The 14,684-nt window shown below is 36.1% G+C and overlaps 1 protein-coding gene across 3 annotated transcripts in view; it reads left to right on the top strand.

The window, feature by feature from the left end:
* Lrrcc1 (leucine rich repeat and coiled-coil centrosomal protein 1) overlaps positions 1-13,153 on the top strand; it is a 32,867-nt gene extending 19,714 nt beyond the window's left edge. For 2 of the 3 annotated variants that reach the window (XM_059253930.1, XM_059253928.1), the window contains 4 exons: positions 80-288; positions 378-515; positions 1,423-1,558; positions 4,230-4,542. In XM_059253930.1, coding sequence (XP_059109913.1) covers positions 80-288; positions 378-515; positions 1,423-1,558; positions 4,230-4,376 — 630 coding nt within the window. In that variant the 3' untranslated portion in view covers positions 4,377-4,542. Of the gene's footprint in view, positions 1-79; positions 289-377; positions 516-1,422; positions 1,559-4,229; positions 4,543-12,901 lie in introns of those variants that run through there. The other variant, XM_059253929.1, reaches the window with a different exon arrangement.
* The last annotated feature ends 1,531 nt before the right edge of the window (positions 13,154-14,684 follow it).

Genomic DNA, 14,684 nt, shown 5'->3' with positions numbered 1-14,684 from the left:
TATTTTATGTTCAGTATCCTTTTAGGTCTTAATTTGTACCATATGCAACATCTAAAATAAATTATGCTTTCTTTAAAAGTGTTTACAAGAAAAAGATGAGCAAATCAAATTACTACAAGAAAAGATCGCTTTTATAGAAAAATGTACTCAAGAACAACTTAATGAAAAATGTTCACAACTAGATAATGTGATTGAAAAATTAGAAAGACACAATGAGAGAAAGGAAAAACTAAAACAACAGTTGAAAACAAAGGAACTAGAACTGGAAGAAATCAGAAAAGCTTATAGGTATTGTATAATTAATACTTGCCACTGAGAAAGTTCTAGATTAATGATTCCATGTTCCTCACTTTTAAAGTTATTTCTTGTCTTTTTAGCACACTAAATCAGAAATGGCATGATAAAGGAGAACTACTCTATCATCTTGAAACACAAGTAAAAGACGTAAAAGAAAAATTTGAAAACAAGGAAAAGAAACTTAAAGCAGAGAGAGACAAAAGTCTTGAGCTACAAAAGTAAGCATTAAGTCATGAAGGAAGTGGGATCCCTTTATTTATTTATTTATTTGGTTTTTCAAGACAGGGTTTCTCTGTGTAGCTTTGCGCCTTTCCTGGAATTCACTCTGTAGACCAGGCTAGCCTCGAACTCACAGAGATCCACCTGCCTCTGACTCATGAGTTCTGGGATTAAAGGCGTGCGCCACCCCCCACCCCCCAGTGTGGGATCCCTTTAAACATGTATACTACGCTGGCATGAGTGAAATACATGTAAAGAAAGAAAAATGCCAAAAGTATAGAGGGCCTGATTAATCTGCTAAGAAGTTATTTTCATACCATTTATAAAATAGTAATATTAATTTCCCCTTAGTAACTTGAAATGAATATATATACATATATATGTGTGTGTATGTGTGTGTATATATACATATTTCTCCTTATAGAATAGTGCCTGAAACATAGTAATTTCTATATGAGCATTTTATTGCTAACATTACTGGCACTATCTGAATAAAATCTTGCTTGATATAAATGAAACTCAGACCAGTCACTTGACTGCCAAGAGCAATGTAGATTTAAACTGCTATTATCCTGCACAAACTGAGGAATAGAAATGATTTTAAAAGAGATCAAAGGGAATGTGTAGCTAACTGCCATTTTTGGTTTCATTGTAAAAAATACTCAGTAGGAAATAAGGATTTACCCTTGTAACTTATAAATCTATTTTTTAAATACTTTGTAAAATTGAAATCTCCATGAAAAATAGGTATTACAATTTAATGCTGGTTTTGATTTCAAGATGCAGAGTATTATTAATTAATAACAGTCTGCAGATAGCTTCTCACTGCACCCAAGAAAAAGCCCACCTAATCTCTCCGTATACCCATATACATAGGGGTGTTTTCTGCTTTTTTTTTTTTTTAAGGGATGCAGTAGAAAAGCTTCAGAGCATGGACGATGCCTTTAAAAAACAAGTTGATGCAATTGTTGAAGCTCATCAAGCTGAGATAACACAACTAACAAATGAGAAGCAGAAATACATTGATTGTGCAAATTTAAAGGTACTGTGAGTTAAGATTTACTTTAATAATCAATATTAAATAGTTATGGTTAAACAAATTATATTTTTGGAAATTAAAAGAGAAGAGACTGCACATTTTAATGATATAACTATTAAAGAACATGTTTTCAAAGCTATCATGAATCTAGGCAACACTTGGGTCATTCATAGTTAATAACTCCAGTGAAATGAGTAGTTAGATCTCCGTTTGCATCTGTCCACAATCCTGGCAGTCTCCACGAATATCCCTTTGGTCATGGCAAGGGAAATAATATAATGCAGTCTACCACTGCCTTGAGAAAGTTCTCAGTGATCACTTCCCTATTCATTGGGGCTGACGTCAGTCTGCTCTGTCATTTTGATAAGAATGAGTTTCTGATGGTGCCAAATCAGACATCAGATACTTTTTACCTCAGAGTCAGACCAAGGTATTTTAACAATCACACAAATATTCTGATATGACTGCTCTGTTGAGATACATGAGATTCCAAGTTACTTGGGAACTTTTCATTATTTTTCAAGTAGTAATGAAAAAACAAACAAAAACTAAGGTATCTAAAATTCAGAAATGAGTAACCAAAAAGCATTCCGGAACAGAAAGCACAGTGGTCCATGCTTATCATATAATCTCTACTCAGGATGAAGCAAGAAGATGAAATGTTCATGCCAGACTGGGCTAAACAGAAAGACATCTCTCCAAAAGTAGGGAGAGGGGCTGAAAAGATGGCTCAGCTGTTAAGAGCACTGAGCAATCATGAGGCCCAGAGTTCACATACTATCACCCACACAACAAAAGCCAGATTGCCATAGCCTCTAAATGCCAGTAACTCCAGGTCTGAGGGATCCAGTGCCCTAATCTGGCCTCAACATACATTCTCATACTCATACAGACACGTACCAACACATGCATACATAAGTAAGTCTTAGTTAGAGACAGAGGCAAAGTCATTCTCAATTAGAATGTGATTAAAGTAGAATTACCCTTAGGACTCTAAAGAGAGAGAACGGTCTTAGATAATTAATAGTTAAGGACATAATGACCAAGTTATTTTACTTGGAGTAAGTGGCAATTTCCAGTATTTTATTTAACATGATACTAAAGTACTGTGGACGATACCAAATAAAACATGAACTCGGCTTTTGGCTGAAAGTACCGAGTATAATGTTGGACCTGCTACCAACATGATTTGGTAAAGAGTTGAAGAAACGCTTTCTTATGTTGGTTTTTGACAGACAGGAAAACTCAGGAGAGTCTCGCTACCTGAGGTTTATCAGATGTTCAAGTTTGTGTTGTATTAGAAGTTACAAGCCTCTCTTTTCAGGAAGATCCTGAGGGACTCCCTGGTGCTGCACAAGTCTGTTTCATGATGTAATAAGTTCTTGAGAATTCTTAAGTCCAAAGGCCTTGCTCCTGATCATCCCGAAGATCTCTACCATTTAACTAAGAAAGCAGTTGCTGTTCCCAAGCCTCTGAAATGAACAGAAAGGACATGGATGCTAAATTCTACCTGATTCTGATAGACTGGATTCACCGGTTGGCTCCTTATAAAATTAAGTGGGTCCTTCCATCCAACTGGAAATATAAGTCATCCACAGTCTCTGCTCTAACGGCATAAATTTGTCTTGTGTACTAAAGCAACAAAATTAAATTTAAAAAAAGCTAGAAAAATAGAACCAGAGCTTAAAATAATCAGGCACAGGAAATGTACAGATCCTGAGGCATCACAGACAGGTAACAATTTAAATTAGGAAAAGTTGGGGCTGAAGAGTTGGTTCTGAGGTTGAGAGCACTAGGCTCTTGGAGAGGACCCAATCTTGATCCCCAGCACCCACATGGTACCTCACAACCAGCTGTAACTCTAGTCCCAAGGGAATCAGTGCCCTCTTCTGACCTCCATGGGTATTAGGCATGATTGTGGTAAATATACATATATGCAGACAAAACACTCAAACACATAAAATAATAAAATAAATCTAAAACTTCAAAATAAATTAGGAAAAGTCATTTTCTAAGGGGAAAGAAATTAGGAGATCTGTATTAAGAGGATGAGGAATGAAGTGGTGGAAAAAGGTGGTCATAGTAGCTGTGTTGGACATGTTGAGATACGTAGAAGTACCAAGCAGAAGTCTGTAATATGCAGTACAGAAAGTACCAAGCAGAAGTCTGTAATATGCAATGCAGGAGTTCTAGGGGAATGTGGGCTAAGAGTGAATGATAAAATTTTATTTTAAATGTGAAAGACAGAACTTTTACACACTCTGGAGGGACCAAATTGAAGGATTGCTTTGGGTGGGAAGTTGTGTGAGTTGGAAATCCTTAAGGGGTGGGTGTCTTAAGTTGAACTCAGCATTGATAGGCAGCTCAGGGCAGTCAGAAGACTGGGTTTCTGTTCTCTCTGTAAAACAGGAATTTCACATTTTCTAAGCTCAAAATGCAGTTAAAACCCATTGCTCTATCTTTTTCAGGAGAATGTTCCGAGGATTAAATAGGTAACACACATGAAAGTACTTTATATAGTTTTCCATTTTATCGTTTGAAAAAGTTGTATCTTACTAACTTCATTTAAATAATCACAAATTATAGAGTACATAAAATACATCATTGACTTTTCAAAATGCACTTATATTTTTTTTTTAGAAAATTAAAATGTAAAATGTATACATTGGTTTAGGTTCAACAAGTTGAAGAAGAAATGCGAGGACTTCTGGAAGAAACATCCAAGAACAAAAAAGTAATGGAAGGAAAAATTAAGCAACTTGTTTGTGCTCTAAGTGAAATTCAGAAAGAATGTGATGTTGGTAGGAACCAATTTAATTGAAATGGACCAACAGACCTATTGTAAAAATGATTAAATACTGTAACAGTAGCAACTGCTATGACTTTGAAATGTCTCTTTCTACACATTTCATTATGAATATATTTTAAGAGACTTGATGAAATAATTGTATGTGTAGATTTTTTATAATAAACTATTGATAACTATATATATATTAGAAGGACCTATCATAATAACTAGACTTAAAGGACTTTTTCTTGTTGCTGTGCTGTATGTACTTTGTTGGTAATTACACATTCATTTATTTGTAGACTTGTAAAGGAAGGTTAGAATTTGACTACAGGAGAGAAATGAGAGAAAGTAATCATTGTTGTTAATCTTGTGCTAGTGCAGAACTAATTATATTTATAGGTTGTCTTTTAGTTGATGTAGCTCTGTTCTTTTAAAGAATCTATAAGATGTAGCCAAAAATATTTAACGTCTATATGATTAAAACCAAAAAATGTGTTGTCATTCAAAAAGCAGGTATAGCTATCTCCACATGACAGTTTCGTCTTTCTGGTGCATTTATTTCATTAAAGGTGACATTTATAGTTTTATAAATATTGTCTGATCTAGAAGAGCACTGCAGTCCTACCGTCATTCACACTTTGAGTCACTGCATGAAGAGTGACTTTGCAACTGGACATATTCACTTCACTTCCAGACATGTCTTGTACTGCTACCTCACTGTTGTCACCTCTTACATTAGAAAATAGATGTCTCCACCCCTCTGCCATTTCTGAGAGGAAGAAAATACAACACATTTGAAAACTCATATCATTAGTAAATTAAATTTTAAAAAGTAAATAGAACCCAAATAATCTTTATTCCTAAAGGGAAGGTCTTGTGTTATTCTTATAGCTGAGCTACATACTGCAGTCTGTGAGCCAATATCAGATCCACCAACACATGTAATAGGCATCTTGGAAACAAGATAAAGAATAGCTGCAAACCTACTAAATTTGATTTTAAATAGTTAACCTACAGATAAATTTTTAATAAAAATCATGATAAAAAGATTTTACCCTTAGAAATGTCAGCCAAACTTCGATCAGTTTGAGAAGGAACAAGAAAGTTCTTATCGTAAACAGTACCAATTGGAAAGAATTCTATTAAAATAACTGAAAGACACTGATGAAGTTTAATCTACATTGTCAGTCAATCTGCTTTAAGAAAGTTGCTAAAGAAACTAAGGCGGACAGGAAATTATACCTGACAACTCAAAAACCCACTAAAGGAAATAATTTACTATGAAAGGTAATTATGTGGGTAAATTTTTATATAAAAGATTAGAATTTTGACTAACTGACATAAATTACTCATGTTAAATTTATACCATAGAAGATAGCAGAAAACACCAGGAGCTTGGTAGCTATAGTGTATGTTTTGTTCATATTATAGTATCATATTAGTATCAAACTGAAGATGATTAGTGCTCAGATGCATAGTATAACCACTAGAGTATCAACTAGGAAAATAATGCCCCAAATCATTAAAATGCCAAAGCTAAGCATGATGATATACAGTCACCACCAGGAGACTCAAGTGGAGCAACCCAAAAGCCAGCCTGGGCCACATTGGAGACTCCACATTTGAATGGCAACAAGGGGTTTACTGACCTGCTTCCCAGAAAAAGAATCCTGATGGTAAAAGTGTTTTAAGACTTCTAGAACTTGTCCTAATTAGATACAGCAATTGAAGTATTTATTCAACAAACCTCAGTAACAATAGCAAACCCTCAGTGATGTACAGAGACACGGCATTCCCAGCACCATCACTTTAGCCCAGTTAAACTCCACTAGATGGTTGTGGGTGTGGGCAAGTCAGCTTTCTTCTCCCCTTTGCATCTAACCAAGGGATGTAGTCTCACCAGAGTGGACAAGATGTTAGGGTTATGCATCACTTCTGAAACTTCCTAGGCTATATTATGGTAACCACAGCTAAGAAGGGAGGAGACTCCATCCATCCAGTTCCCATTCATGACATCAAAAGTATTAATTAGGAGTCTACTTACTAACGTTTACCAGGTCAAATCAGAAGTTATCTCCTGGGAGAGGTAGACCTAGAAGACCCAGACCAAGGTTTCCTGTCTTCATCTAGCACCTGAAGTAAAATCTTTTGGGTTTGCATGGAGCCAGGCCCAAAGCTCTCCCCAAAGGGATTGAGTTTATTTGAAACAATGTGGAGAAGTTCAAGCTAACCACTCTCTAAGAAAACTTCCTTATAGGTACAGTAAACTAAACTATTAGTTTGTCAGAGAAAACCAGTTAGTGACTGGAAATCAGGCTGGACTGTAGCTCTCAGTCGATGCGTTGCTGTGGGTGACTCTGCAAAGCAGCAGGCAGATACTTGAAAATTTCATAAATATGTTCTTGTATCTCCTGATACTATACAGACGGGAGGCATCTTGCTCAGAAATTTCCTGTTTTATTTTAAAATCATCTATATTATTAGAAAATTCTCGTTCTTTATTGTATGGCCAGATTGAGTCATTTTTCTACAGTGTGTTGGTAGTTTAAAACACTCGGGTTCTCACTTATCCACTCGGGAATGAGAATGGCATCTAGGGAGATGAAAAGGGACACCACTTACAGTTGGCTCCAGAGGAATTAACATGTTAAGTGTTCTTGACTTTACTAATACACTGCTTATAGTGTGTGACGTCACCTTCTGGTGTTGATCTTTATGGTTTTCTTCATGTGTCTGTATTATGTATAAAGACATTGCAAACTGATATTCTGTTGGCTGTACTTCTCTCCAAATGCTCTTTTAATTGTGTTCTGGAAAATAGCATAATTGAGTCATTATAGCTTAGAATTTGGCTGTTCAGCATGTTATCAGAAAAGTAAGAGAATCTATAACTTGGCAACTTCTTAACCATACATATTTTCAGGCCCCAGGTCAGCCTCACATTCTAAGCACACCCTCTCCTACCCAGCTCCCCTCTGCTTACACCCACCTTTTAAACAGGAGCACTGGATGATAGGAGTTTATATTTATATTCCTAAATTATATATATAATTTAGGAAGCATTGGCTGGCCCAGAGCTCTGCAGTTTACTTCAGCTCTGTTCCTATCACTGCTTTGTGAAACTTCAAGTTTTTAAGTATCTGCCCTGAGTAGAGCCTTTACATCTCTGCTGGAGTTTCTATATAAGTGTCTTACTAACTTGCCTGTTTTCACCTCAGATATATTCTTCAGATATAACTTCTTTTTTTGGTAGAGCAATTTCTGCCACCCCAGATCACAAATGTCATTAGTGCTGTTTGTCAAATCAAGTCTTGGTCTATTTTTGTGATTCAGTTATAGTTGGGTAGGCTATACATCTGGTTCTGTTCAGGAAGATTTTAGTGTAAATGATGTTTAAGGCTTGTAGTTTGTTATTGCAGTATAATGTAGCTCATCCTTTTGACTACTTTTGCTACTTCTTCAATGTCAAGTAAACATAATTTCTGCTTCGGTTTAAGGTCTGTTCATGTGAATTTGGATATGCCAGAAGGAAGGTATTATATGCAATTTTTGTGTTTTTCTATGATATTCAATTAAATATAATCTATGAATTCAAATGGTAGCTGACAGTCTAATTCTTATCTGAACCAATGCCTGACACTTCCAATTTCATGCCTTCATAAGTTTTCTGTCTGGTGGTAAGCTCCGAATTGGGTTGGCTTAGATTTATCAACACAGGTGCTATAATATGGAGGATGTTCCAGGGAGGCTTTGGAACACGTGGTGTGCTCTATGGAGGCAAACATCCCATGAACCCTGCTGAGTTATTACCACATATGTAATCCTGAGTACACCATTTCTGCTTGTTGACAGAGTACTGGGCTCCTCTATCTGTGAGAAAGAAGAATGGAATGCTTAAGTTCATAATAGGAATATAGATCATGGTATGATTAAAAACAGACAGTATCAACCACCCATTGGTTGGAGGGGGGCAGTGTTAGATAATTCATACATTCACTGAAATACCAGAAGTTTTAGCAATCATTTGGTTTTCTGAATCTAGGGGATTCTCCAATAATTCTCTAGCAATTTATCTTTGGATCTAAATTCTTGACTTAAAAGTACCTCAACTAAACTTAGTGATCTTTGAACTTACATGCTGTGCTATGAACTTGGGTTCTAGTATGTACTTACATCCCAACTTACAAGTTATATGTACAACTAACCAAATTCCTGAAGCCATGATTTACTCTTTAAGACTGCTGAGCTCCCAAACTGAGAGTGTCAGATTCAGAGGACTAGTGGAATAATTTGGGTAATAACTAGTAAAGATAACTCATTGTTATCCTTGGGAATCCCAATACACGTGTACATGGGGCAAGGTCCTGAATGTTTTCAAGGAAAACAGCTTAACTCCTCACATTTTGTCAAGGTGTCTGGGAATACAGGGCAGTTCAACCTCCTCTAGTACCATTTACATATCATTGATGGGGCTAATGCTAAGTGTCTTTAGGTTAATATTATTATTATAAGACAAGTAAATAAATTCTATGACAAATAATGAGAAATGGACATATAGTGTGGTAAAAAGCTAAGTTGCAACACTGGTAATTCAGTTGGCAGACTTTATCAAGAAGTCTGGATAAGTCATCTGAGTTACCATATATGGGCATATCATGCTAGAAGAGGATACAGATGAATGGGAATGATAAGGTGGTCCTAATTATCTGTAGAATTTCCTTTTGCTGGAAATCTTTTTCTGCTGCCCAGTAGCCATACTGTTAGGGACAAGAGATGGGTCTCAATAGCACCAGCTTCAGTAAGTGACCACAATCTGGTTTTTCATTTTATCCACCACAAAAATAGATTTAAGGGCTGCTGGAGCTTAAGTGGATGTTTCCAGTATATTATTTCCTATATTTTAATTTTATGTGTATGAATGTTTAGCCTACATGTATGTCTGTGCACCGTGTGTGCCTGGTACCAATGGAGATCAGAAAAGGGTATTACATGCCCTGGAATTAGAGTTACAGAAGGTGTGTGAGCTGCCATGTGGGTGCTAGGAATTGAGCCCAGGGACTCTGGAAGAGCAGCTAGTGCTCTTAACTGCCAAGCCCATTGCCCCAGCCCCTCCAGTGTATTCTTGTTGATTTTTTTTTGTTATAACAAACATTTCTTTATATTTCAATATATATGATGTCTATAAATGAATATGTGTGACTTCAGGTTCACTTAATCAGATCACAAACACTATCCTAGTGAAGGTGAGAATTAAAATTCTCCTTGCTGAGCTGGTGAGATGAGTCAGCTAGTAAAGGCACTTGGTGCTAAACCTGAGTACCTGAGCTTGATCCCTGGGACTCACATAGTGGAAGAAGAGAGTTGACTTACAAGTTGTTCCTGGACCTCCACATAAATATATGCATGCACACAAATATAATACAATTTTTAAAATCTCTGTGATATAGTAGGGAATAAAAATTAATGTGAATCAGGTTTAATTGTATAAATACCTATACAACTAAAACTAAGATACTAAAGAAATGGTTGAAGACACTAGAAGATCGAAAGACCATCCATGCTCAAGGATTGGAAGAACTAATACTGTGAAAATGACTATACTACCAAAAACAGTCTACAGATTCAACGCAACCCCCATCAAATCCCAATGACATTTCTCATAGAACTAGAAACAATCCTAAAATGCATATGGAAGCACAAAAGGCTATTAATAGTTAAAGCAGTCCTTAGCAGGAACAATGCAAGTAGCATAATACCTGATGTCTTTACATTACGGAGCCTAGTAACAAAACAGCATAGCACTGGCATAAAAATAAACATGGAGACCAAAGGAACAGGACAGAGGACTCAGAAGTAAGTCCACAGAGCTAGAACCACCTAACAATTGAGAAAGCTCTCAAGAATAAACATTAGAGAAGAAACAGCCCCTTTAACAAATGATGCTGTAGAAATTGGGTTTACAAATGTAGAAGAAAGTATGTCAACATCAACTACCGTACATGAAAACAATTAAAAAATGGATCAAGACCTTAATGTAGGATCTACAACTCTAAAACTTCCAAAGGAAAACAAAGCTAACTCATCTCAAGGTATAAAGGCAAGGATTTCTGAAAGACTCCGATAACACAAGAAATAATGCCAAGGTTTATTAATAAAAAGGAATTATGTGAAATTAAGCTTCATCGCAGCCAAAGACAACCATCAAAGTGAGTGAAAGATTATAAACTAGAAAATAAAAGCTTTGCCAACTACATATTAGGCAGGAGGTTAAGATGAAAGATAAATGAAGAACAAAAGTTTAGCACCAAAAAATTCAAATCATCCAATCAATAAATGGGCTAAACAGCCAATACGTACCTGAAAATGTGTTCAACATCTTCACCTTCAAATAATTACAAATTAAAACTACTTTGCTAGTCCATACCACCCCAGTCAGAATGTGATCCTCAAGAAAATAAAAGGTAAACGCTGGTGATGTGGGAAAGAGAAGGATGCTGGAAAGAGGAACCTTTACGTTACTGATGGTAGGGAATGTAATCTCATGCAAGCACTTTGGAAGTCAATCATAGAGATGCTTGCCACATAACACAGCTATGCACTCCTGGATCTATACCCAAAGGACTCTAAATGAACATACCATAGAGGTGATTATTGCTGCATTACTCACTATAACTAGGAAATGGAACCAGTCTAATTGCCCATCAACAGATAAAGGATGAAGAAAATGTGGTACATAAACACAGTGGAATTTTATACAACTAAAGAAAGAAAAAATGACATTTGTGGTGAAATAGGTGTGATTAGAATCATTGTTAAGCAAAATAGGACAGACTTGAAGAAAAATATCCTATTCCCTCTCATATGCAAGACCTAAATGTGAAACTATATATACATATATATGTTTATGTGTGTGCATGTATATTTATAGGCCATGTATCAAGATGAGGGTAATGAAGAGCTCTTACAGGGGTCAAGAAATAAAGTAATAGAATACATGTAATAGGAAAACAGAAGGACTAAGGGGAAGAAAGAACTGTAGAGGGGGAGGGACAAGGAAAAGCAGTGAGAGAGAGTGAAGTGAGAGCAGAGTAGGCACTCATACGGATGTGGATGTCTTGATGAAAACCGTTGCTTGGAATGCTACCTTTAAAATTGATGGCAAAATGGAAAACAGTCTTGGTACCACTCTTCAAGGACAACATTTTTTATATTACATATTATTATGTATGCTCTTTGACAAAACAGAAGAGTATAAGACTGAAAATCATTCTGCTGTGTGCCAAGTGTGTGTTTAAATACAATCTGTACTTGCTGTTTGTAGTTACAGGATACAAACTTTCAAAAGGCCTTTGCTTTACCTGTCATATTGCTGTGCCATGTATGCTATGAGCAGTGTCATTTATCATAAGAGGATTAGCTATCCTTGGAGCATATTTTAACTACACGTTTTAATGTAGAAAATGCAGAAGGTAGATGTTTGTATGTTATAAGCATTTGAAAGGAAAAATAACCAAATCTGGTTTTGGAAAATTACGAAAAAGAGGTAATACAACTGATATAGAAGCTTTGATGGACTGTTAGCTCAAAGGAGATCTAACAATTGAAAGTTGTAATTATCCATGACCATTGAGTAGGATTATTCATTTAAAACTCATTCAGTTACATCTGAGGACATAACTCAGTGCTGAGGCACTTATTTAGCATTCACAGGGCCTGGATTCAATCCAAAGCACTGCCCTATCTCACAGGGGCTGTAAAAGAAGAAAGAAAAACAGTTTACTGCCATCATTGATTTTAAAAACCTTTTTTTTCTTAAATATTTACTATATTACGACAAAATAGCACATATTTTTAATTTATCCTGTATACATGAAAAATAGCATATGTTGTTTTCCACAAATGTCACATACTTTAAATCCAATAAGCTGTGGCCTAATAAATTATTCTTTTCACCATCAAATACTTGCCCTTCATCCCTCAGTCCATTCCTGAATTGATAGTTAATTTTCTAAAATGTATTAAAACTTATTCAATAATATTACATTACACCATAATATCTGTCCTACAAATCTATGTGGCTAACCTAAATTTGTTGAAAGATTGTTGGCATGGAAATATTACTTCACAGTGAAATACAAGTTAGTTCCACTGAACTAGCAAGTACACAAAATCTTTCTCGGAGCTTGCCAACCTGGTTTGAACACTGACTTGAGGTAAAGAGCTTTGAGGCTTTTCTCCAAAATGGCAGACAGACATGCAGTAATTGATCCTTTTTTGAGAACTGTCTTTTTATAGCCAAAAGACATGGAAATTGAAGTCAGACTGAAACAAGAAGCATGATGTTCTTGGTCACCTAATAACTGCTAAGTGAACAGTATGCAGTAAGTGACCAGTAGCATCTTAAAGGTTATTTGTACTCTGGTTTTTAATGAGCAGAAATTTCCAAAAGATCCAGCAGTAATAAAAAAGACTTTTTCACCATCAATCTCCTTTTCAGCAATGTTTGGGGAAAAAGAAACATCATTATTTTTCACTGTGCTGTTCATTGTTCGCAGGGTGACTGGGCACGCGAGGACTGAGACTGAAAAGCACCGCCCTGCAGGTCACGTTCTCACCTCAATTGTGGATGTGCTCCTGAGGGCTCGGACATAAGCACCGACATTTAGTGCTCTGTGTTTGATTATGGTGATGACAGTTGCACAGCTCTATATATTACAACACAAATCAAGAGACTGGATTGTGTATAAATTTTACATCTATCAGATGTTTTTACAACAAAAAATAAAGGCAAAGGTCTACATTTATAACAGTTTTCTCTCTGAAATTTGGGAAACAGTAGTGTAATTGTTGTTGTTGTTTTTTTTAATTTTAGAATATCAGGCAACAAAAACCAAAATATTTTTATGGCTAACTGAAATGTTTGCTAATTTGTTAATACTTTAGTATTTGAAACCCAGCAAATTCAAACAAATGAAAAATCTCACTGTGAAAAACACAACTATTAATCAAAAGTTTAGAGTCAATAGTCTTATTGGTCTTTTTAAAACATCTAAACTAATATATTAAAATGTGTTACAAAATCACCCAGATAGTTGTGGTAACAGTAATATTGTATGCTGGCTTCCCCAAAACTAACCTTTTGAAACTCTAAGCTCCAACTCCCTCCCCTCTTATGCTCTTTGGAGACTAGGAGATCATTACTAGTAAGTCTTCCTAAGGGTGAGATTTTCAGGGTGACATTAGTGTCTTTGTAGCAAGAGAAATCCAAAGCTGTTCAGTAGCCGCTCAAAAAGCGGTGCAAAAATTCAGCATCCACAAGCTAGGAAGAGGCTCCTGCCTAGAACTCAGCAATTCCTATGCCTTGATTCTTAGACTTGCAGCCTTCAAAACTGTCAGAATATAAATTTCTATAGTTTAAATAACCAGTTTCTGATGTATTATGGCAGCCTGAGCTAAATAAGACACACATAAATTGTTTTAGAAATAGTAATAATTTTATTTCACATCAATTTGACCTAGCACACAAGTTCCTTAATCAAAATCTCAAAAAACACTTTCTATTATAATATTAATTCATAAAATTTGTTGATTTGCTTAATATAAAATTACCTAAGCAGTTGTATTAACTGTTTTCAATTTATTTTAGATTCTTTATCCCAAATTTTGTTGTGTTCTTCGGACTAAAATATTGGCTAATAAACTAATGTCTGTGAAGAGAAAACAGCATTTTTGTTTGAAATGGTTTCCAAGATTTACTAGTTGATGCTGTCAGTTTTCCCTCTCATTTTGGTGATTTTTTTTCTCTCTACTGTTAAATTAGACATTCTTTCATGTGGGATCCTCCATTATTTCCTGACAAATGATGTTTTTAGTCACCTAGTATTTGTTAAGTGTGAACACTATTCAAATGTGTGCTAACCCCAAGTTGTCAAAGTTTTTTTTTTATCCTGATTCTCAAGTTTGCAAGTAAAATGAAGGGTGGGAACACATTTCCTCCTGTCATACCTGTGTGATTTCACTAACCATCCGTAGTTTAGGATATCACTAAGCACACGATGGGGCTGCGAGTGCCTAAATAATGCGATTACTGGGAAACAAAGCAATATAATTGGGTAAAGAACACTATTAAAGGCAGGTAAGGCAAGAGTTGGGAATCTACCGCCTTCAACAGGCTTTGCAAAGGACTGAGGATTGACGCCCGCCGCGTTCTCCTATTCCCGCGAAGACGAGCCTTAACAACACTTGCACCTGATGTAGGTGCCAAAGAGACACCAGGGACGCGAGAGCCGCAGGCCTGACTGCGGGCGCGGGAGTCGGCGGGACCACAGTCCTGGGCAC

Source organism: Peromyscus eremicus, chromosome 2 (genome assembly GCF_949786415.1).
Source record: "Peromyscus eremicus chromosome 2, PerEre_H2_v1, whole genome shotgun sequence".
Taxonomy (NCBI): Eukaryota; Metazoa; Chordata; class Mammalia; order Rodentia; family Cricetidae; genus Peromyscus; species Peromyscus eremicus.
Note: the sequence above shows the minus strand (reverse complement) of the source record. Positions and strands in the feature narration are given on the sequence as shown.